At 42.7% G+C, this 25,029-nt stretch overlaps 2 protein-coding genes across 2 annotated transcripts in view; both read right to left on the bottom strand.

Annotated features, from left to right (window-relative positions):
• LOC123031728 overlaps nt 1–12,705 on the bottom strand; it is a 30,381-nt gene extending 17,676 nt beyond the window's left edge. The window contains exons 1-5 of the mRNA XM_044446995.1: nt 12,636–12,705; nt 12,359–12,453; nt 6,645–7,367; nt 2,736–2,963; nt 351–450 (exon numbers count right to left, since the gene is read on the bottom strand). Of these exons, the coding sequence (XP_044302930.1) occupies nt 351–450; nt 2,736–2,963; nt 6,645–7,367; nt 12,359–12,387 (1,080 nt within the window). The 5' untranslated portion in view covers nt 12,388–12,453; nt 12,636–12,705. The remainder of the gene's footprint in view (nt 1–350; nt 451–2,735; nt 2,964–6,644; nt 7,368–12,358; nt 12,454–12,635) is intronic.
• Nucleotides 12,706–16,554: 3,849 nt separating this feature from the next.
• ITGB3 (integrin subunit beta 3) overlaps nt 16,555–25,029 on the bottom strand; it is a 66,809-nt gene continuing 58,334 nt past the window's right edge. Inside the window, exons 14-15 of the mRNA XM_044446988.1 lie at nt 20,291–20,457; nt 16,555–19,095 (exon numbers count right to left, since the gene is read on the bottom strand). Coding sequence (XP_044302923.1) covers nt 19,027–19,095; nt 20,291–20,457 — 236 coding nt within the window. The 3' untranslated portion in view covers nt 16,555–19,026. The remainder of the gene's footprint in view (nt 19,096–20,290; nt 20,458–25,029) is intronic.

Below are 25,029 nucleotides of genomic sequence, written 5' to 3'. Positions count from 1 at the left end.
CCATGGAGCCAACTGGGTGACTTTGGGCCAGTCACAGACTCTCAGCTCAACTTACTTCACAGGATTGTTGTGTGGATAAGATTGCGAAGAGGAGGAGGACAATGACATGAACTGCCTGAGTACATGCAAGCAAGGGCCGAGACAAAATTGTTCAACTTTTCAAGTTTCTTTTTGTTATCAACTGAAAGTGTCCCAATTTTCATTGCTTATCAGTAGGTGCTGCCATTCTGTGGCCTTTCAGCAGCTTCTAAACACAGGGCTTAATTTCCTGGACTGTGAAGATGACAAGCATCCTACTGAAAACCAACCCTAGGACTGGGCGGGCTGCACAGAGCACAACATCAGCTTACCTGAATGGCCTTTTCAGCAGTTCTGGGTTTTCTGTTTGGAGAAAGGCATCCCTGAAAGGGTGCTCTTCCATACACCGGCAGGCTCTGTGTGATCCTTGGCCTGTGGGAAATGGAAAAGGGAAAACTGTGGGTGTGGGGAGGGCAGCCTTGGAGGAGTGGCTCCTTCAAGAGCTGGTCAAGTCTCTGCCTTCAGAGGGTGGATGGCTCCTCCAAGCACCAGTTGAGTTGGTGGCTTTGCAAGCTGCTGTTACTTCTGATCAGACGACCCAGCATTAGAGATTGCTCTCTCTCTGTCTCATTCATCAACACATTTGATCTTTTGAAGACTAATCTAAATCAAGACTGGAAGTAGCTAGCTCAATTTTAGCTAGTTTATTTCTGGCACAACTGCTTGGCTCAGAGTCCAGCACCTGGGCCAGCCACCTAGTGATACCAATCTCAGATACCCCACAATTCCTCTCCTCTCCTCTCCAAGCAACTTGATCCAACCACCCTTTCCATTTCTCAGCATGCCCCCAGTGTGGCCCTGCTCTGGGCCACTGTGGAAAATGGAATGGGGAACCAGGCACAGAGCTTCATGGAGGACTTCTGCTACAGCCAGATAATCCCACCAGGGCCCATAACAGAGGATGGAACCCACCAGGGGACACTTTGCCCAGGGCCCTCAGACCGGAAGCTAGCCCTGTCATTGTCCTGCATTAGGTGCTTGCTTATATTAGTCACACTCCAACATGAACTCACCACCAGCTAGGAGTGGATTGCACTCTGGAATTTGTCTAGCTGAATGACAAAGACAGTCAGAGGGGCAGCCATCTAGCAAAACCCGCAAGAGACTTGGGGTAATTTAAAGGCTAAATCAGATGTACAACGTGGTCACCAGGTAGATGTTCTCACTAATGAGAATTAAAATGTGATTTTACAGAGGAGGCCCAAAAGTCTATTCATGCAAGAGCCATCAAGAGGTGTGTCATATTGCTGGACAGACACAAAGGACTGCAAGAATGAAAAGCATCTAAAATCTACACTGACCAGCTCCTGCCTTCATTAGTAACACATCCAGGGACCACTTCATGCAATTGGCAGAGCGGGCTCTGGTACAGAAAAACTCTTGGCACAATGAATGTGGATGTCTTTGTCCTGATGTGGGGGTGCACTTTTTGTATTTGGTATCTAGCAAATTCAATATTAATTCTTTTGACTGATTTATATGATGCACTTTATTTGTATTTTAAGTTTTTTTCTCCTTCTAATTTTTTGTTATGGATATACTTTTTCATTGTATTGTTATTACTTAACATAATTTGTAATTTTAAAAAAGACGGACAAAACTCTGATAAAATGAAAACGAACCCTTTACCACTTGAGAAGTACAATCACATGGAAACACTGGGTATCATAAGCTTAGCCACAGTGGTATAGGCAATGGTAATGTTAAGGTTGGATCACTGTGTCTGAAATCTGCTCAGTGGGACTTTGGGCTTTGTCCAGAAGCTGCAGCTGTGCAGAATCCACTGGCAAGGCTGCCAGTAGGGTTCCTCCTTCCAGCAGCTAGAAGAGCTTCACTGGCTGCCAACAAGCTACTGAGCCAAGATTCACTGGCTGCCAACATACAAAACCTAAAGAACTTGTGACCAGGTTACTTTAGGGATTGTCTCACTCCTTACATCTCTGCTGGAGTTCTGCAACCATCTGAGGAAACATTTCTGAGGATGCCACGTGCTCTGGAGGTCTACCTCAGGAGCATGTGTAGTAAAGCATTTAGTGGTTTATTTATTTAGGGGACTTCTATGCTGCCCCATTTGCCGAAGCCTTGGGGCGGCTCACATCCATAAATAAACTTACTTAATATAAATTAACAGTAAAAATTAAGTCGCCCTGGCCAAAGAATAAAATGAATAAATACTATTAACAATTAAAATGACGTTTGAATAAAAAGGTCTTCGCCTGGCGCGGAAGAACAAATAACGACGGCGCCAGGTGGACCTCTCTGGGGAGCGCATTCCATAGATTGGGCGCCACTGCAGTGGTTCTGCACTGATCCCCTCTGGAGCACTTCAGCAGCTGATATACAGACCTCCCTAGTTCTGTCAGACATGTTCTTAAAATGCAGAGGCTTTTGCTGTAGTACAACTCAGCCATCTATGGGTTGCAGCACAAGCAGTTTTATTGCTGATTAATTCCACTGTCTTCTCTCTATTGTTATATTTATGGGTACTTTTATGCCATTATATTTTATGTTCACTGCTTTGGCATTTCTGTAGAAAATGGTATATGAATCTTAGGATGAGGAGGAGGAGGAGGAAAAATTGCTCAAAGCAGAGGAGGAAGTGCCACATTCTGTGGTCCATCATGTGTCATGGACCATCTTCACCCACTGCTGCTTACCTGGCAGAAAAGTAGTCACTGTGCAGGTGTTTTCCAGGGGCATGAGTGCTGCACGCTTCATCTTTCTTATTTTTAATGGGTTTCTTTGGTGAGACTGCAGAGGTGGATAGAGAAATTGCCTTCTGGGAATGTTGCTTGGGGGCCTCCTTGGGTGCTTCCCTACTTTCTTCCACCTGCTCCTTCAGGTCTTGGGGACTGCTTTCTTTGGCCTGCTCATGCAGGGTACTGCTATGAGGGAGAGAAAAATAAGCCTAGTTACAATGATGAAAGCTCAATTGTAAAACTGGGATCCTTTCCTGTGTCATTCCTGTCCATTGCTTAACTGGTCTTATAGGGCCTTCTGTTTGCTGTGAGTGAAGGAATGTGCAGTCTGGGCATGGCCTGGGAAGCAAGCCAAGCTGAGGCTAGATCAAGTCTGGGAAAGCTTGGGAATGTTGCTGGCCTTCCTTTTTGCACTAAATTATTCTCCCTCTAAGTATGCAAAGCCTGCTAGTTATGCTTGCAGAAGCAGAACTCCATTTGTGCAGCAGCTTGCAGGCAACGTGTGCACAAGCTGACATTGCTAGTTATGCCTGTGCGGCAGTTGAACCTGCTTCTTGCTGGATGCCCACATACGTGCCCAATGGGAGTCAGGCTCAGGGCAGAAAGAAAGCAGGCTAGGCTCTGAGGCGCCAAACTGAGAAAATCCAATGGTTTCCCGCCCCACAAACTGGATTCCTCACATATTATTAGTAGCAACTATGAATATCAAAATCAGAGTAAATCTGGAAAAGATCATTAACATAAGCACATTGCAAAATACAGCTTACATAACATTTCTGAGGAAGTTAAAGTCCACATAAGGAATGGATTTGCGTTAAAAAGGTAAAAGTAAAGGTTTCCCCTTGACGTTAAGTCCAGTCATGTCTGACTCTAGGGGGCGGTGCTCATCTCCGTTTCCTAGCCGAGGGAGCCAGTGTTTGTCCGTAGACGGTCTCTGTGGTCATGTGGCTGGCATGACTAAACACCGAGGTGCACGGAACGCTGGTACCTTCCCACCAAAGTGGTACCTTTTTATCTACTTGCATCTGCATGCTTTCGAACTGCAAGGTTGGCAGGAGCTGGGATGGAGCAACGGAAACTCACCCCATTGTGCAGATTCGAACTGGTGACCTTTCGATCAACCAGCACAGCAGCACAGCAGTTTAAACCACTGTGCCACCTGCATTCAGGATTTGCATTGCTGAACTCAGTTGACTGAACCAGCAGAACTGTGGACAGAAACTAGAAGCATTATTAGTGAAGAATACAAAAAGACAATTCCTGTGACAGACAGACAGACAAAGTGGATGACAAGAGAAACACTCAGTTACTAAAGACATGTAAGAAACAAAAGGAAAGGCAGCAGAAATTCAGAATCCTAAATGCAACTGTTCAGTGATTATCATGTAGAAACAAACAAACAAACAAAACCCCACACTATTACAATGACCAGAGCAAAGAAATAGAAGAGAAGTACAAAGAATAACAAGAGAGCTCTTCCAGAAGATCCAAGAAATCAAAGGGGAATTTAAGCCTAGATTAGTAATGTTGAAAGAACAACAACAGGACATAATATCTGATCAGGATAACATAAAGAGAAGCTGGATGATATGCTCCTTTGAAGAGGAATGCTGTGAGGACAAACCTGCAATATTAGAAAGTGAAGTAAAAGCTGCTCTAAAAATAGAGCGAATAAGCACCCAAACTGCAGAAACTGAAATGCTCCAAATTGTAACAAGAATTTGCCAACAAAAATGGAAAGTAAAACAATGGCCCACAGACTGGAAACATTCAATATACATTCCAGAGTCAAAGAAAGGAGAGGCAAAAGAGGACAGCAACCATAAGAACATTGCACTAATTTCCAATACAAGCTAAATGATGCTCAAGGTGTTGCAACAAAGAATATTATTCTATTTGGAGTGCAAAATCCCTGATGTTCAAGCTGGATTCAGAAAAGGAAGAGGGACTCAAGATCATATTGCAAATGCATGTTGGCTACTGGAACAAAACAAGGAATTTCAAAAGATCAGTCTGTGATTTATAGATTAAGCCTTTTACTGTGTGGATCACAGGAAACTATTAACGTTCCTGAAAGAAATGAGTGTGTCTCAGCACTTGATTGTGCCAATGTATAACCTTATTGTGGACAAGAAGCTACAGCATATGGTGAAACAGAACAGTTTCCTACAGACATAGACATCAGATAAGGGTCTAATTTATCTCTCTGTTCAATCTGTATGTAGAACATATCATTTGGAAAGCTGAATTGTGATTAAAGGAAGGAGGAGTGAAAATTGGTGGAAAGCACATCATTTAAGACATGCAGATGATACAATAGTCCTGGCAGAAAGCAGCAATGAATTGAAATAACTCCTGATAAAAGTGTAAGAAGAAATCATAAAAGCAGGACTGCAGCTGAACATGAAGAAAACAAAAGCCATAACTGCAGAAGAACTACACAACTTAAATGTCAACAATAAAGAAATGAAATTGTGAAAGATTTTGCATACCTTGGCTCAGGTGTCACTTTAAAGGGAGACTGCAGTCAAGATACCTGGTGGAGACTCAAATTCAGAAGGGCAGCAATGAAGGAACTAGAAAAGATCATCCAGTGTAAGGCATTTCACTGGGGACCAAGGACAAAGTCATCCACATAATTGTATTCTAGATCACTGTGCATGTGTGTGAAAGTGGGATAGTGAAGAAAGCTGACAGGAAGAAAATAGATGCATTTGAAACGTGGTGCTGGAGGAGAGCTTGCCTGGCAGCATCTTAGACCCATTCCCTTCCACTCTGCAGTGCTGCAATTAGATGGCTAAAATTGTCTATTGCTGTTTTGCAAAAAAAAAAAAAAAAAGAGGGACACAGGGACATCCGCACAGGATCACAGCCTTAGTCATTACTCTTCTCAACTAAACACCTCCAATCTCTTTAGCTTTTCATTTTGCTTGTCTTTATCCTGGATTGACAAAAAAAAGGCTTAAATAATGGAAAACTTACTTTCAAATGGGGTTTGTAAGCAAAGTACAGTGCTGACTCTTATACTGGATATACTAATCTAGATGTTATGTTGTACAGTATCACTCAGCTTAACTAGTGAAAACTAATTTTTGACTAATTATATAGGCTTGGCTCCTAGGATAAGCTATTTTAAGGAACTTTATGGAAGGACATTTTCTCATTAATTAATCCGACTTGCAACAATGTGGAGTTAATTGGGAGCAGGGGAAATGAATCAATGTGGCATGAGGAGAGGAAGGCTGCTGGTGGAGCAGAATCACCTAAAATCCCATTTTCTCTTGACAGGCCCCATTGCCCATTCCACATGGGCCCTCCTGACCCTGTGGGAAGGTTTTCAGGGGGTGCAGAAAGCTACAGCAGAGAGGAGATGGCAGGAAACTTTCCTTCCATGAACTTCCTTAAAGGTGCAGACCTAGACCAAAGCTGAGCCATACAACTCCCAGGATGCTTTTTCTGACTGAACGCGCCTAGGACTACACCTGAAGTTGATTTGTCTTAGTAGCCAAGTTATAGACATGGATTCTGCAATAAATGTTACAGCAACAAGAATCAATTTTTATTACATGGCCACCATGTCTTGATACTGGACAAGGTGGCCACTAGAGATAGAATTATTGGGAGAAGAGGGGAATTCTTATTTTAAGAGTACTTAATAACATGAATTAACTCTTAACAAAGACGTTAATAAAATGAGGAAATACATTCTTAGTATTACAGGTGAGATGTCCCTACTGTAAGGAACTCTGTAAGCATCCTCAAACAAGGTGCTCTGCACACCACCCAGAGTGGCAAGGGGTGTGTGGGGAGGGAACCTTAAAGAACCAGACCTTAAGCCCAGGCTTTACACTGCAGTGCTAGACTTACTCTTCCAGCCTGGGTTCAGGGGCCAGGGCGTGATGTGACTCAGCCTGCGTTTCCCTCAAAGGAACATCCTGTGCACCAGTCACTGAAGACAGGACAGCCTCTTTCTCAGGCTGCTTCTGAGGTGGAATTTCTAGCTGCTCATTGTCTTTGATCTGTTCGTTTAATTCTTGTAGTTTTCTCCCTTCAGCCTGCTCATTTTGGTCTTGGGATCTGTCACTCTCTTGAACCTGCTCAGTTAGCTCTTGTATGCTGCTGTTTTCAGCCCGTTCATGTGGGTTTTGGGGTTTGTTGCTCTCTTGGATCTGCTCCTTTGGGTCTGGGATGTTGTTGACCTGCTTCTTTGGGTCTGGGATGTTGTTGACCTGCTCCTTTGGGTCTGGGATGTTGTTGACCTGCTCCTTTGGGTCTGGGATGTTGTTGACCTGCTCTTTTGGGTCTGGGATGTTGTTGACCTGCTCTTTTGGGTCTGGGATGTTGTTGACCTGCTCATTTGGGTCTTGTGGCTTGCTGACTTGCTCATTTAGGTCCTGGATTTTGCTGTCTTCAGCCTGCTTATCTGGGTCCTGGGGTTTGCTGCTCACTTGCACCTGCTCATTTAGCTCTTGGGGGCTGCTGGATTCAGTCTCTTCATATGTACCAGGGGGTTTGCTGCCCTCTATGAGTTGCTCATTAGGGTCTTGGGGTTTACTGCTCTCAGTCAGTCCACTTTCATTCTGGAGATTGCTGTGAAAATCAGAGGAAATGGCCAGTTGCAGACACAGATTAAAACATAATGCTATAGTATAGCTGGACAAATTTAGTGTCATCATCTCACACAGATCTACGTTCCCCAAATTTGCATGGATCTGGCATGTGTGTGTTGCGCCTTTAAATCCCAAGTAAAAACTGCTTACCTGCCATAATTCCAAACTATAGAAGGCCAATTCGTTGTCAAGTTTGCTGCACTCTAGTAAGAAATATTTAGCATTCTCTAATTCCTAGGGTATGGGGATAAAGTCTGGGGAGCTAAAGAAATTCCACTTGGTTTAAATTTATACCATAGATGTTTTAATAGTTTTTCAGTATGACTAACCATAAACAATACAGTTATAAATTACCACATAGTCCCAAGAAAGAGTGTAGTTAGATGGAAAGGATGCCTCTTTTGCTAAAAATAACCCCCTTGAGACCAAATTTTAAATTATTTATCACAAAATTGTGAATGCTTTACATTTCTGCTTCAATTACATTTGCTATATGGCGTTTGGAGAGGGCTTCTATTATGTCTGAGACAAATCCTCTCCAGATAACACTTTTTTGGTTTGAAAAAGGATCTTTGGGAAGTCTATGAAGAACCTGCCTCCCCACAAGAGCAGCTTATTCATTGTTACCCTTCACAGGCTAAACTGGCTACAGTGCTGATGCTGGGTTTTGTTTGAAAAATAGCCCTTCTTTCTCCCTGCAGTAGAAGTATTATCAAGTGCAACCCATCAGATCCAGCTATGTGACTGTTACCCTTTTCACATGTTAGTCGTGGAAAGGGGCACTGCACAGCTCAGGCCTGAGCTTTCCCGCTGCCTGAAAAACACACACTGAGAGCTCACCACAATGTCTGGCTCTGAGGGGACCCTTCCCCCAGGACCCTTCCCAGCACAATGCCTGTTGGCTCCCTCAGGACCAGGCCTTGTGGTCTGGCCACCTCTCTGAAGAACGACCCTAGCCAGGGTAGCTCTCCAGAGAGCCTGCCCACTCTCTGGCTCTGGCTGAGAGGGTTCCCTCAGAGAAAAAAAAGAGGGCCTGGGTCATCACAAGGGCCGTTGCTCTCGAGAAGCTCTCTGGTTGGTTGGCTGGTTTGTTTATTTATTTAACACTTTTGTATACCATCGCAATAGCCTCATGGCTCTGGATGGTTTACGTAATAAAATCACCACAAAACGTTAAAACTACATAAATAAAACAATTAAAACATCAATACCAATAAACAATACAACATTCCCAACACACCAGGAGTGCTGAGGTTCTTATCTCCTGCTGTGGCAAATACCATGGAAGAAAAATGACTGGGGGCGCTATCTGAGGGCAGAGGCAGGACCTCTTGATGGGAGCAGGACAGAGAGGTGCAGCTTACTGCTCCTCAAAACTCCACTGCCTGAGGCGAGGACTTTACCCTTCCTTATGGGAGGCTGCCGCTGGCATTGGTTATAGGGGCTGCAAATTTGGTGAGTGCCTGCCAACACAAAGCTGGCCCTGCCACATGCCTGAAGCAAGATAACCTGTGCATACAGACTTCCGTGAGTGTGTGTGGGTTTTCTTAGCCTGTGGCACCTGCATGATACATGTATCCAGGTCTGGGGAAGCCTGGCCATAGAGAGTCATTGTGCACAGGCCTGCCAACCCAAACAACTTGGCCAGAGGCATGCCCTTGCAGCCCTTTAGTCAGAGGATGCTCCTTCACATAAGTCATGTGTGAAGAGGCTACTAAGGGAAAGCAATAGCAATGAGCGCTATGCTTCTCTCACTCTGAACTACCTTCATTTGACCATTCAAGATGAGCTGGCCTCTCCTGGGAGAAGTAGGGTTAGTCTGCAAACACATAAAAATGAAGTTCAGCACAGAGCTCTTCTACCCCTGCCTAAATGCCATATGAGGGGGAGGTGGTATCTGAACATGTGGGGTGATGAGGTCCTTATACATTCTCCATTGCTTTTGCCCAAGAAAATTAATGAAAATGCCTCCAAAAGATTTCCAGAAATCCAGATTATTATTATTATTATTATTATTATTATTATTATTATTATTAGCAGCAGCAGCAGCAGCAACAGCAGCAGCAGCAGCAGCAGCAGCGTGGAGGAATGTTCATGAAACATGCACCATATTTTTACTCAGTCCTAACTTGTATTCCATTTTTCAGAAGAGGTCCAGGTTTGCTGAACTCCGAAACAGAGTCCTGCATTTTTAATAAGCTAGGGCTGAGGAGATTCCAGTACATCTGAGGCCTATTCATCTGTCCATTCACCTAACAAAACACGCAAAGGAGGTAATGAAATGGTGTGATGATCCTAACTTGGCTGTTTTCTTCTGGTTAACTGACAAATATATTTGAACTAGAGCTAAGTGCTATTATTTATTTATTTATTTATTTATTTATTTATTTATTTATTTATTTATTTATATTGTGATTTATATCCTGCCTTTTTCCTACAAAGGGCTCAAGGCAGCTTACATCATCTCTCCTCCTCCATCTCATCCCCACAACAACAACCCTGTGAGGTAGGTTGGGCTGAGAGTCTGTGACTGGCCCAAAGTTACCCAGTTGGCTCCATGGCTGAGCGGGGACTAGAACCCAGATCCTCTGAGTCCCAGTCCCATGCTCTTAACCACTACACCACACTGGCTATAATGTATTGGGTGCCTTTAGAGAGAGGACTCCTAGCATTAGTATAAGTCAGTGGTTTTCAGCCGCTGGTCTGTGAACCAGTGCTGGTCCGCCAGAGGTTTCTGCCAGTCCAGGGATGGGGAGTGGGGGCACATCCCACTCACTGCAGACTGGTGCAGGGGCTGCCTGTGCTCCACCACCAATTCCTTAGTTGGCATTGCGTTCGTGGGGGGTGTGCCAGTGCCGCCGGGGAGGGGAGGGATGGCTTGGTAGGAGCCAGCTGGGAGCCACACCACACAGATTTTAGTATTTTGTTCTTTTTGTTGCTCAGTTTCTGGTTGTTTTGTTTTTTGGCATTGTGTTTGGAAACTAATACACAGAATACTGTGTTAAGTGTACGGTGCTTTTTATTTCTGCCTCAGCAGTTCCTGAGGTGGTTTTCCTGTTTTTGCCTGTCCCCAGCTGTGGAAAGGTTGAAAAAAAAAACCACTGCCATGAGTGAAGAGTGCCTCTGAACATGTGAGGAGCATAAGCGCATTTCATGAGAAGCCACATACAGCAAGAGCAAGGTTACTAAAGTGCAACCCAGACATGCACGCAGTAACTTTAAACAACACTTTGGGAGTATGCCTCTGATGAGGAAAGGAGGCAGAACCAGCTTGCAGGATAAGCCCTGTTCCATGGAAGGATTGTCTTCTTCTCATGCAAATAATGTAAGGTTAGAAGAGCTCCCCCCCCCCCCATTTCTCAGTTTCCCTCTGTTTATCTTACACATCTTAGCAAGGCTTCAGACTTTAAGGGCCAAAGAGGAAACATTGTCAAGAGAAAATAACAGAATAAAAGTGCCAGATCTTGTAACCTATCAAGATCATTTTAAATGTTAAGGTGTTAAGCTATCCTTCCTAATTCCATGGGATATGCATCTGTTTCATACATTAATTTTTGTGTTGTCATATTTTAAGAAGGGTTTATCATTTTAGAGTGGATTGTGCCAGCTAAACTTGCTGGGCTGAATACAAAACTCAGATTGTTTTTTCACTTGGCAAAATTGCTAACACTGAAAAAAAAAGAGAAGGATGGGAAGTGATTTGTTGTTTCTCTCTGTACATGAAATATTCTGAGATCCATTTCTCTTGCATGCCATCTGATAATTTTCTCTAATGGGCTTTATTTCACAAGCACTTGGACCAAGAGAGAGGTTCAGAAAAGCATAAATTGACTGTTGTCCTTGCACCATCAAATTAGCTTTGCTGGTATTTCAGTCCCAAAGTAAATATGAACTTGTGCTGATATGCACAGATAATATATCAGCAAAACATCCCTCAACAAACCAGCTGGCATATTCTTTCTACTAGGAGTTTTGCAGTCAGACCTCGATGGATGACTATAGGCCAGTTAATTGAAGAAATCCACAGTGGCACTTAAAAGCATGTTGAGATGTATTTTTCAGTTTCACCCTCCTGACTGTAGGTTCATAGTCTCTATGAACATATCATGTTCCTAGACTGACAACATCCACTCTTATTGCCCTAATCAGACTCTGAGTTGTAATGTGGAGTATTATTGAGCCATCCTTTACATCAATGGTCATGGTGCTGATGTGTTAATTCACTCTTAAAAGAAGGATCAGTAGTTACAGTTTCAGAGGCTGTGGATTTTCTTCTGGTCTAGAACTATGCTGTTTCCATTCTGATAAAATCGTTCTTCATGTCAACTTGTAGCTTATTGCAAAGATGACCTCTGTGCTTCATAGGCTGACCAAAGTGTTTGTTCCCTCATTTTGCCCTCCTCCTACTCAGCATAGTTGAATAAGGCATAAGCTGAATGTGTGGGAGTGTGTACATGTGACATTAAGTTGGATGTAGCAAGCCCTTATCCATTAGAGAATCAGAGGCATTACTTCTGGCTTTGCATCAGGGAGCCCAGGAAAGAAGGCAGCAAGTGCCTTATCCAGGTGGCTGAGGGACTGTATACAATTTACTTATCGGGCAATCTCCACCTGGTGTGGTCACAGCCTATGCAGTTATGGGTGTGGTCACAACCCCTGTCTCATGGGGCAGACCTTGTTGGAAAAGATTTGCAAGATGGACATGTGGGTTTCTGTGCATACAATTATTAAGTGCTGGAAATAGTCCCCACCCCTATACACACAGTTTAGCAGAGCTAACACACCTTATGTAATTCACCTGAATTGTCTGAATGCAGCCCACTGAAATACATAGCTGATGGGCTGCATTTCACTTTGTGGGCCATTCATATTTTAAAGTTACAGTTGTAGCCTTTACAATTTGGTAGTCCTAATTAGGGGCATGTTGCTACCTGAGAAACCTCTAAGTTGCCCAGACAGAGAATCTGTTACCTGTCGGTGCTGTCAAGGGGGTTATCCATTTTTTTTGTCAGGAAGTATAGAGGAAAGTTTTACTCTTTTCACATTAGCGGAGATATTAGTCAAACCTGAAAAGTAAAAGGTCAACAGAAAAAAGTGAAGGCCACATCAAAGACTCCTTGAAGGTAGAAAAGGAATCATTATCACCACTGCTAGCATTTAGAGTCATGCTCAGCCAGTGGAGGCACAAGTAACATGAAAAGGTGCTTAAGAGGCCAGTTTTTTTAACCCCTTCCCTCCCACCACTCACTTGCTATGACTCCTCAGGGATCAGCACTTTTGTTGGTAATGGCTGACAGCCCAAGACGAAAGGAACAGGCAAGGTGGAGAGGCAGCTAGGACCACAAACAGGAATAAGAAACAGAGGTCAGGATTTCCATTGTTCCAAGGACCACAATGACAGCTGGAGTTTTATCCCTAACAAGAGGATGGTGAAAAGCGTTGGGGGGAGGTGGTTCTCTGGTAGAGATGGAGGCACATCTCTTCCCCAAGCCACATTCTCCACCACCACTTAGATGCCAACTGTTATAAGAGGGGTTCCAACTTGATGATGTCATAGAGCAGCAGCTGATCCCAACAAAGATAATGTTGTAGAAAATAACTTCACCCCATCCCAAAAGATGTAGATCTTTGCCTCCAAATTCACCTCAAAATATTTAGACCCTGTGCCAGTTCAGAAATTGTGCTGGTTTGTAACACATCAAGCAGGAGGCCAGCACAAATTACAGAGAAAAGTGCAACAGATAGCAGAACAACTGCAATATTCTCAACATATTCCAATAAAGGGAAATAGATGCATTAATGTGAAGTGGAATTTTCTAGCACACCATAAATTGAGAATCTTGTGTCTCAAAGCATAACCCTTCGCAATATGGGAATGATTAAATGTCAGTGCAGTTCAGTTGGTTTGCCTGTGACTGAGTTTTGCTAAAAGATAAGGTGCTACCATGTTTGGGTATGCATGTATCAGCTGATGTCCTAATAGTGTAGCATAGTGGTTAAGAGGCTGAGTTATAAAATGGGACATCCTTCATTGAATCTCAACTTTTTGCACTAAATTCAGGTGCAAAGCTTGCCTCAGTTTGAGGCAAGTAGCCACCCCATCCCAGGCTGTGCTTTAAGTTTAATTATACATAAATGAAACTATGTGAACTGCTTGGAACACACACACAAACACTATGCAAATCCTACATGTTTTTATATGATAGAATGCTACATATCCTTTTGAAGAAATCCCCAAAATTGCCCCTAGGTGTCACCGTTGTTCTAACACTTAATCAAAACCATGTTGGTGAAGGTATTCTGCTAGAGGGGGCTGAAAGTTTCAGATGTGCCAACTGAGAATCTGAGGTGCCTTCCATAAACCATGTAAAGAGTGTGTCACACCTCCCACTGATCCAGACGGCATGCAGGAACCAACAGGAACAAAGTAGGTGGCACACTGCAACAGAGTGCCCACTGTAATAAAACCTCATCTGGATTTCCTCCGTCTTTCTGGGTACCTTCTATTTACATTTCAGCACTAGTTCAGACATGGGGGATGCCCCAACGGTTTCTCCAAGTATTTCTATTTGGAAGAGAAGATCGCTAGGACAAGGTTCCTGCAAAGCTGCTTTTGTTTCCTGCAGTACAGCTGGCTATAGTACCCATCTTAGGTAGAAAATCCCACAGACTCTTTAAATGTGGGAGTAAAACATACGTAATTAATTATTTGGTGCCTTTTTATGACACCCAATGGAAGCTAGTTCAGGAGTCCACCTTGCTCTGCATAGTAGTTGGGCAAGCCCTGGACTCTTGCAGCTATTCATGGTTGTGAGGAAGATGAACATTTAACCAGTACAACTTGTCATGTAGAACAGGAAATAAACAGAACCTGATAAATTCCCTCTTCCAGACAAGAAATGTGCAGGAGTCCTGCCCTCATTTGCAGTTGGCCACCCCTTCATGGATCACTGCCTTGCTGTGGCGAATGGGCTTGTATAGCACAATGAAGCTATGAGCTATGCCATACAGGGGCACCCAAGATGCACATGTCATAGCAGAGAACTCTGACAAAAGGTGATCCACTGGAGAAGGAAATGGCAACCCACTTCAGTATCCTTGCCATGAAAACCCCATGGACACAGGAGAGCCTGAAGGAATGTTGTCTATTGGGTTGTGAGGGGTTGGACACAACTTTACAACTATACAACCATCATATTTATATTGTTATCCCAGTATCAGCTATCAGCCATCCTCATATCGCATGTGGCCACAGATTCCAGAAATAAAGTATTTATTACTGATGTGGAGAAAAGGACAGGTGGGGAAAATGTTTATCATATTGTAAATGACACTTGAATGGGATAGCTTATACTTTAAAAGATAGGGAAAAAATTAATATGGTCTTGACCAGTTAAGAAAATGAGCAGGCAACAGCAAAATGAAATTCAACAGAGACAAGTGCAAAGTTCTTCATTTAAAAATAGAAATTAAAGGCACAGGTATAAAATGTGAGACACCTGGTTTGGCAACAGCATAGGATCTCATATTGTGGCCAATCACACACTGCATGTGAGTCAGCAGTGTGATGTATCTGCAAAAAAAGGCAAATACATTTTTGGTTGTATCAATAGAAGTATAATTTTCAAATCATCATATTGATGACAACACACCCTAAACTCTGGAAGACTTCACTCAGCAGTTTCATGTAGATGTTAAAATTGTGTGGGAGAGAAGACTGACCCCTGAGGAACCTCATACTGGAGGATCTAAGAGAGCAATATCCTCCAAGCACCACCTTCTGAAGCCTACCATCCAAGTGGGAGTGGAACCACTGCAATGCAGTGCCCTCTCGCACCCAACTCAGTGGCCCCATAAGGATACCATGGCCAATGGTATCAAAGGCTGCTGAGAGGTCCAGAAGAACCAACAAGGTTGCATTCCCCCTGTCTATCTCCAAGCATAGGTCATCAGGGTGGCCAAAGCTGTTTCTGTACAAAACCAGACCTGAACCCCAGCTGAAATAGATCCAGATAATGAGTCTCATCCAAGAGTGGCTGAAGCTGGTTGGCCACCACTCAGGAACTTTGCCACGGAAGGGATAATTGCCACCAGCCTAAAATTGTTGAATTCTTCTGTGTCCAGGGAGGGTTTTCTTTGGGAGTGGTCTCACCACTGCTTGTTTCAGGCGGCCAGGGACCAGTTCTTTTCACAGGAAAGCATTAATCAACTCCCTGACCCAGCTAGCAGTTCCCTCCTTACTGAGTTCTATTAGTCAAGTGGAGCAAGGATCCAGTACTGACATGGTCACACTAGCCTGTTCAAGCACCTTGTTATCATCCTTGAGTTGTAGTAACAGGTACTCATCCAACACAACTAGGCTGTGCTCTGGATATCTCACCAGATTCAACTGCTATACCATTGGAGTCTGAGTTCTGGTGAATACAGATTGTCCTGGAAGTGTCTAGTGAATATATTACAGTGGGCCTCAGATGGCTCCAAGATGTCCTTGAGCCAGCATGTAATAGGCCCTGGACAATCCTAGAGAGCTCTGCTTAAGTAAAAGGAAAGCAGGTTTTGGTTGCACATCAAGAAAAACTTCCTAACAGCCAAAGTAGGTAGCCAATTATGAAACCAACTGCCTAGTGAAGTGGTAGGCTCTCTTGTTGCTGCACATATCCAAGCAAAGGCTTAGAGGGCCCTGGATCAGGGCTGCTTTAAAGTGCACCAAGTGGGGGGGGTTCAACTTGGTCACCTAAATGGCCCATTTCAACACTTACAGTTCTATGCTGTGTGAAAAGCACTTCGTGTACTCTGAATCTAGTATTATGAGACACATCTCACATTCTGTTGTTTGCATAATTTATAATCGTACATATTGCTATCATGCCACGCAACTGATGTCTTTCCTAAGCACTTTAGCCTTTCCCATCTAGGGAATGTACTCCAAACTACTGATTATTTTAGGCTGCATAGTCCATCCATTTGCCTTAAAATAAGTCCCATTGTTCAATAAAATTTACTTCTGAGAAGACCCATATAAGATTGCCCTTTTCCATACATTTTGGAGTTAATGAATTTGTAGATTTGTGTCAGCAACATATTTATTCTGCAGTATAATTTATATTGATATTAAAGATATTGAGGTAAAAGCAAACATGAATAGGAAAAGCACAACAAGCCAGTGGTCTGAGACAATTTGATTTTATTTGCATGTGCTACAGGCATGACTTCACAACACTGCCAAACCTCTTTTTTAAACCAATTTTACACTCCTGCCTACCCCCCATTTAAAAGGAGGGAGCAGAGCCATTTCCTGACTCCACTCTGCCTACAAATTCACCACAGTTGGTAACCATGCACATGGGATGCTGACTAAGAAATCCTGGGGAATAATTTCCAGGGCCAGTAGAAAAGAAGCAAATTGGTACTGTGTGAATTGTTGTCAGAGACTCCCTCAAAAAGGAACTCAAGCTTCTTCTAATAGCGAACCTGTGTTCCATCATCCCCAATAGCCTATCCTAGTTGCAGCACTGTCTCCTTTTTAAAAAAACATTCCAGAGGCAGATATTTGTGACAGAAATGTGCTGGGTTGTGGGAGGGTTGCATAGTGTAAGAAAGTTATACATGTAAGAAATATGTATAAGCTTCCCCAACCTGGTGCCCTTGGGAGGATACTTCTATGTCCATTTAGTTGATGGGAGGTACAGGGCTTCTTTGCATGAGGCATATAAGATCCCGCTTCATCAAGGACTCTTCTTCCATCTTCCTGACATACTTACAGAGTGCCCTCCACACAAGGCTTTTTCATTACTACCCATTACACAAGACAACATGGTACACTGGTACAGAGTGGAATTGTAAAACTACCCTAGCTTTTGTAGCAAACAATGGCAGCATCTAGAAAATACTAGACGTTTCCCCCCAAAATTGTGTAAATGGCTGGAAAACTGTGAAGAGGCCCTGAAGGATGATGATGTTGGGAGAAGGCCCTACAAACTTCCATGAGTAAGGGACGACAAGTATAAAACAAATGCCTTATGCAGAGAAGCCCATAGTCAGTCACCATGGGAAGGCACCCAGTTGGGGAAGGCTGCAGCTGGGCAACAGGAGGGCTGGTGTGAGTGGCTGACTTGGACCCAGGACAGGAAGGCGGGAAGGGTACTGTGCTGCTGCCCCCACATCTAGAAATGAGTGTGGGCCTTTAGAGACTGAGCAGCCACAAGGGGTGCAGATGGGCCAGCAGTGAAAACACCCCCTTGTGCAAGAGCATTTCATAGCCTGAGGAAAGTGGAGGACTCTTTCTACTTGTCTTACACATATTGGGTAACAAAGGCACAGAGAAGTGAGGTTCACTGGCTGCAGCATGTCCTCTCCTCACTTTAACATACCTGAGGACAGTTTTGGAGGCAGTGGTTTGGACATTTAGGACACTGAAGTATTTCTTTGCTTTAAGGTGGATTTTTGGTTCCCTGAGTAAAAAGCAGGAGTGAGGAGAATGCATCTACAGGCAGACACTGAGGACTTTGGAGTATGTGGATGCAGACATACTGGCAGAGATACTTATTCCATTCTGATGAGCAGGTTCTTGCTTTAGTTTACATGCTTTAAACTTGACAATGAGGATTAATCCTTCAACCCTTTCTATGCAAAGCATGTCCATACCACTAAGCTATGGATACTTCCCCAAACATATCCCTTGATGATCAAGTTGTTATACAAGATGTACAGAAGCCTTTGGGTGAAGGCTTAATTTGAGCCTTGGAACATAGGATGCCATTATAGAAAATGAAGTACCTCCAACATATATTTTCCTTCTTCACCAAATAGCTCTTACATATCTGTGAATGGTTAGGCTCACAGAGTGTTCAGGAAAGTTTGAACACATGCACATCACTTTCTAGAAATTAAATAGCAGACAACTGTGACCTCCTAAAGTGGACAAAAATACTAGAACAATATTTCAAAAATATATAGTATCATCTTTTCTCATAATATAGTAATTACTTCAGTTTGAAATGGATTCAGGAAATACATTTTTCAAAGCCCCCAGAAAATACATTTTATTTCTGAATCTGTTTTGAAGTTCAGTTTCATCATCCCTATTCCCCAAACTTTCCAACTTCTACTGGGAGTCAGGAAACACTGACAAGCAAGCTCTGCAACAATAGACTTTCCATGGGAAGGGAGTGGCACCAAGAATACTTAGATGTGACTTGCTGAGCCATTTCAAGCTTTGGTATTAGGAATTGCAAGACTTTGTTTCTGAACCCCTCAATTCCACACTTCATTATAAAAACCTTTTTGAGTTAGATTATATACCTCAACATCCCTGCCCATTAATTTTATTCAACGAGTGTGGTCTCTGACCCCTGGGGATTTGTATATTGCTTACTCAACAGTAAGTCCTCCTTTCTCCTTCAATGCATGGTTCCAGCCGCAGTTCTGGGTGAGCTGAGGTAAACAGAGAATTTTGGAAGAATGCTAATGCAGTCATTCTCACTTGACAGCAGATCAGTGAAGAGCAAAGGCTCTTGAGCAACTTGAGCAACAGCTGCTAAAATATCACAAACACACAACAGACATGCCAACACAACACCGACTGTTCTGTAAACATGAGTAGGGAAGGCCTGGGAAGGCCTGAAATGTACTTCCTCCCTTCATGAATTCCCACGGTATGTGATGTTGGTGAACGTGGAGGTGGCACCCTTGTACAATGGGTTGTTGGCCTGGAACAGAACAGAAAAGAATAGATTAAACGAAGCATATCTTGTACCTGCTAATTAACTTATTGTCAAAATATGTGTCCTTATGAGGGATAGGGCACCTCCAACCTTGGGCTCCTTCCATGAGACCCCTCCCTTAGCCCTCCTCCCTACAATGGATGCTACTGTGAGCTTGGGAGGCACTGGGAAAAGTAATCCCCTTGTTATCAGGAATCACAGCTCAGTCAAAACAAGGGGACTCCAACTGGTAGGAGTAGAGATTGAGTGCCTCCCCATTCATATCGGGGTGGCACACAAATCTCAGCCAACACTTGCAGGAGCTTTGTTTAGCACCAGCCGAGTCTCTTCCCTTTACACACTGCTTGCTGCCCCAGTCAAGTGAAGTGAAGGTACTTGCCCATTTGGGCTTTACTTGCCCTGCATTTTCACCCGACGGCAGAAGTGTGCATAAAGTGTAGCTCCAGGTGGCTTCTACTCAGTGCACTGGCCAGTTCTCAGGGCACTGTGCACAGTGAAGCCACCCTGGCCGAGGTACCAAGTGGGTCATCTACCAAGAATGATGTCTGATGGGGAACTAATTATGTCAGGGGGGTGCCCTGCCCTCCCACATAGTTTGACCCCCAGTATATGTTATGGACATAAAATTAACAATTGCTCTCTCAACCCAGTGACTCTTAGCTGGGAATGTCAAAAAATGGGGCAGGATTCTTTGTTCTCATGAAGACTACAAATCTAGGATTTTTTTTAAGGAAACTGAAACAAGTGCAAGGCACATTCTATCTCCCCAGTACCATGTACAAACATAACATTATATGATTGCATTATGGTTTCTCTTCTAGCTTTTGCATGTATTAGCCACCGAAGCAGAGCAAAGGGCAGGAAATACTAAAGCAATGATGTCCAGTCATGTGTTGTTTTTTTCAACGGCACCATGCTGGAGTAGATGTGGGCTGGTTTCCAGGAAGCTTACTAATTAGCTCAAACATCTCCTAACACATTTCCCTAGGGAAACGTCTAGCTGGAGCCTGAAACAGGCATAAAAATGGATACAGATATGTAGTATGCATAGCCCACAGACATCATTAGGTACACTGCACCAAGAAAGCTGAAGTATGGGCCACTGTAAGTCTACCGTTCTCCTTAGGAGAAAAGGTACAGATCTATTCTCTGTCCCATCATATTATTCTGTATTTCTTACCGTGTCCCATCTAGCCCTGGCTCTCTCTTCTTCAAACTTGGCAAATTCCCGCCGATCATGGATGGTGATAAGCAACTTCCAGATGAGCAGAGTAGCCAAGCCAATAAGCAAGATGGCTCCAGCCACTGAAAGGAGAACTACCAAGATATCAGGCCCCTTTGGACAGTCTGTAAGAGAGAGACATGACATTATATAAAGCTGTATTATATAAAGCTTCTCACCACCACTTTTTGATACATCTAATCAAGCATATGGGCACTTTATCCAGCTCCTACACCAAAGGAAATTGCTACTCATGAGCAGCAATAATTTGATACAGGAGTAGTTCACTTGCTTCATTCAGCTGGAGCAACTGTCCTGCAAGGACTTCCTTGGAATATCTGCTCTCTACATTTGACCAATGAAGGTTGGCATTGTTTCAGCTGATACTGGAGTAGGGCTGGGGCACTCCTGTCCTACAGCTTTGATAGGTTTGTGTCCTACTTATGGTTCTGGTTCATACACTACAAGACCCTCCATGACTACAATACCAACTGATTGCTATTACAGAACTTTTAAATCATACTTTTCTGCAGCCAGCTCACATATTTCATTGCTAGGTATCAACCACTGAAGATGAATGTGTGAATCAGCTCTAAAATGTTTCCTACAAACAGTTCTCCTTAGCCCATTTTCTACAAGCTGAACCTGGCCAAGAGGAACATTTTGAGCTAGCTTAAGAAGGGGGATCTTCTCTTTAGTCTGATCCTGATAATTTCACTGAAGACAGAGTGAATAGTTAAAGATTTTCATGAATGACACACATACACTTTTATTTTAGCCCTAATTATTTTGCTTATATTTTCTCAGATTTAATCCACAGCACTGTATCAACCATGGGGAAGCTGCAATCTACATACAGCCCAGGTCAACTGTTTAAGTAACAGAGAATCAGATTAAGCTGAGTATTAGCAAAACCTTCCTGACAGCTAGATCAACACAGCAACAGTGAAAGATCTCCACAGGAAATTTTTAAAGTAAAGTTGGGTAATCACCTGCTTACAATAGTGCAAGTTATAGGGATCCTGACTACAAAATTGGAGCCAGTCTCTACAGCCTCACATAGAATGGCTCCTGTACCATCAAACTGGCTTCAATTTAAAAAAAAAAAAATGAAACTCAAACAGGAAAAGGCACAATAAGAAATCTGATGGATTTTGACAGTATAATCAAATATGGAAAAGATCTTTCCTAGAACAAATCTGTAAACAACTGCTCTAATACTACACTAAGACTCAACAAGTTAAAATATGTATGAAGGGTTGAATGCAAAATCTTGAAGAAGAAATATTGTCCTGTCAATGGAAAGGCCTATGGACAATGAATATAAAATTTACTGCCAGTCAAGCATTAAGAGAAAATGTACTTTCAGTGGTATGTTGCCTAAAAAGATATACAGAAAATTGACAAGAATTACAACAGAAAATGTTGGAAATGTAAAGAAGCAAATGCTGGACATATGATTGAATCAAAAGATTTTGGTAGCAGATACACAAGTAAATGCAGAAAATACTTAAAATTGACTTTCCTATGAAAGCCAAGAATATGTTATTGAGTATCGTACCAGAGACTATTCCAAAGATTATGTTAGAGTTATTCAAACATATGATAACAGTGGCAAGAGTATCAATTGCTTCAAATTGGAAAGCTGAAAACCGTCCAACTGTTGAAGATTGGAAAACCAAGCTAACTGAGTATGCAGCAGTGGTGAACTAACCAATTTTAATAATATAATGCCAGCTAAAGATGGAAAGCTTACTATGCACAATTTAATTAATTGCTAAAGAAAGTAGAATCTTTACAAATGTTAGTGATCTTTATTCTAATTCTAAAGCAATGTTATTTTTTTATAAATAACAATTAGTTATATTATAACAATTATAAAAACAATTAGTTTTATAAACTAGATTAATTTCTGATTAAGAATTGAATGATTTAAATGGGACCATAGCAGACAAAATTTTCACCTTTTTATGGACATGTTCAAATACCAAAGTTATATGCTATACTTGTGGAATATCCCTTGGCATCTTTTTCCCCATATATTTTTCTTTCTTTCTAATGTACTTTTTTCCAATTTTATTTATTGATGTTCACAATTCTGCTGATTCAACTGCTTCCATAAAACCCTTTCCAAACTAATCTTAACCCTTAATCATTAGTTCAAATATTTCCTAACCATACTGTGTTGTTTGCTTCTCTGTTTCATGGAATGCTTTAACAGTGTCTGGGTATCACAGGATCGGTGATCAGTTTCCTATTTAGGAGTTCTCAAATTGTTCCCCACTGAGTTCAGGCCAGGCTCCCTCAAAAAGTCTTGATGTGGTGTCAACCTCCTACATCCAGTCTGAATCATCAACTATGTTTATACCCTCTGTGGCTAAAGATGTAGGCATATTATGAGTGGAGCCAGCTGGAGCCCACGGTCAGACCAGATGGCCCAGGAGACCCCTTCTGACTCACTCTGTTTCTATGTTTGACTTTGCATGCATTGTGCAATGACTATTTTGAAGTTAGGAAAGCTCCTGGGACTTCAGCTCACAGCCCCGGTTATGCTCCCCAAGCTGGAAGAAGGTGCTCTTACATTGCTGAAGACTATATCATAATCCATGCCTTCATTCGCCTTGATGCTCTATCACAGCAAGTACAGACAGGAGAGCCGCACTTTGTGACTTATCCAGAGCAGACTGACCAACAGTTCTGTGTAAATTAAAAACCTTTGCACTAATGGCAAACACTTTAATTGCTAAATGAAAGATGCCAGCGTTTAACAGCAAATGCACATACCTGGTCCTTAATTAGAGTTATGTGAATGCTGCACTACAATAAAGATTCACTCCAAGAAACAATGAAATATGCAGAACAAACAAATTATTTTGAGTAAGTAGCAATGACCCAATGCCAGATTTTCTTGGAAGAAGATCATCTGGATTCTTTCTAGTGTGAGCTCAGGCTCAATATGAGAAGTGAGACTGCTTTGCACTCGTTGGTGGATGAGAATGGGATGGGGAGTGATCCATGTTGGTTCTGCTGAACCAGAGTAGTAGCTTTTGATACTAATAACCATGGTGTCCTTCCAGTTTGCCTGGCCAGAATTAGGGACAGACAGGTCAGTCTATTTCCAGGCTGTGTCAGTGTGGCTTGCATTCTTTCATAAGTCCATTCCATGCCATTCATACTAATGTGGTTTATTAAAAAGATTTAAATATGTGTTTTGAACATATTTTTCCACAAATACACATGTCTAAATCTATTATATCTCAAGCTATTAGTTTAAATCATATGTTATCCAAAACACACTTTCTTCTTGTTTTGGTACATTTTTTGAGCTAAGAACTACACTGCAGAGTTTGGGAAAGTGCATCATCCAAAGGACAGCTGAGATCTGATCCGCACATGGTTGAAAAAACTGAATGGTATTATTATTTTGAATGGAAATAGCTCAGCTTCCTTGAAACCTCTGTTTTCATCCCCATAATCATGAGAAGAATCCTACGTAAGTCACACTTCTTGGTTCCTCAGATTTGCTACTATGTTTATAGCTATAAGAGCTATAAGAGCATAGAATCATAAAACAGTTGAGTTGGAAGGAGCCATGAAGGCCATCGGGTCAAACTCCCTGTTGTTGCAGGACACCGATTTACACCATCCCACTCAGATTACTGTCCAGTTTCTTTCTGAATGTTTCTAGTGTGGCAGAGCCCACAACCTCTCGAGGCAACTGGTTCCACTGTCAAATTGCTCTGACAGTGAGGAAACTTTTCCTGATATCTAGTCCGAATCTCTCCTTCATGGATCACTGCCTTGTTGTGGTGAAGGGGCTTGTGTAGCTCAATGAAGCTATGAGCTATGCCATGCAAGGCCACCCCAGATGGACAGGTCATAGCAGAGAGCTCTGACAAAACGTGATCCACTGGAGAAGGAAATGGCAACCCACTCCAGTATCTTTGCCATGAAAACCCCATGGACAGTACCAAAAGGCAAAAACATATGACGCCAGAAGATAGGCCCCTCAGGTCGGAAGGTATCCAATATGCTACTGGGGAAGAGCGGGGGGCTAGTACTAGTAGCACCAGAAAGAATGAAGCGACTGGGTCAAAACCGAAAGGACACTCAGTTGTTGATGTATCTGGTAGTGAAAGGATAGTCCGATGTTGTAAAGATCTATACGCCATAGGAACCTGAAATGTAAGATCTATGAATCAAGGCAAACTGAACGTGGTCAAACAAGAGATGACAGGATTGAACATCTCCATCTTAGGAATCAGTGAACTAAAATGGACAGGGATGGGTGAATTTAATTCAGATGACCATCAGGTATACTACTGCGGGCAAGAATCCCTCAGAAGAAATGGAGTAGCCTTCATAGTCAATAAAAGAGTAGGAAAAGCAGTACTTGGATACAACCTCCAAAAAGACAGAATGATCTCAGTTCAAATCCAAGGCAAACCATTCAACATCATAGTAGTTCAAGTCTATGCCCCAACCACTGGTGCTGAAGAGGCTGAAGTTGACCGGTTCTATGAAGGCTTGCAACACCTTCTAGAATTAACACCTAAAAATGATGCCCTTATTATCATGGGGGATTGGAATGCTAAAGTAGGAAGCCAAAAGATAACTGGAATAACAGGCAAGTTTGGCCTTGGAGTACAAAATGAAGCAGGGCACAGGCTGGTAGAATTTTGTCAAGAGAATACGAT

The sequence above is a fragment of the Varanus komodoensis genome, unplaced genomic scaffold, assembly GCF_004798865.1.
Source record: "Varanus komodoensis strain SLA01 unplaced genomic scaffold, ASM479886v1 scaffold50, whole genome shotgun sequence".
Taxonomy (NCBI): Eukaryota; Metazoa; Chordata; class Lepidosauria; order Squamata; family Varanidae; genus Varanus; species Varanus komodoensis.
This window is presented reverse-complemented; position numbering and strand designations above follow the sequence as displayed.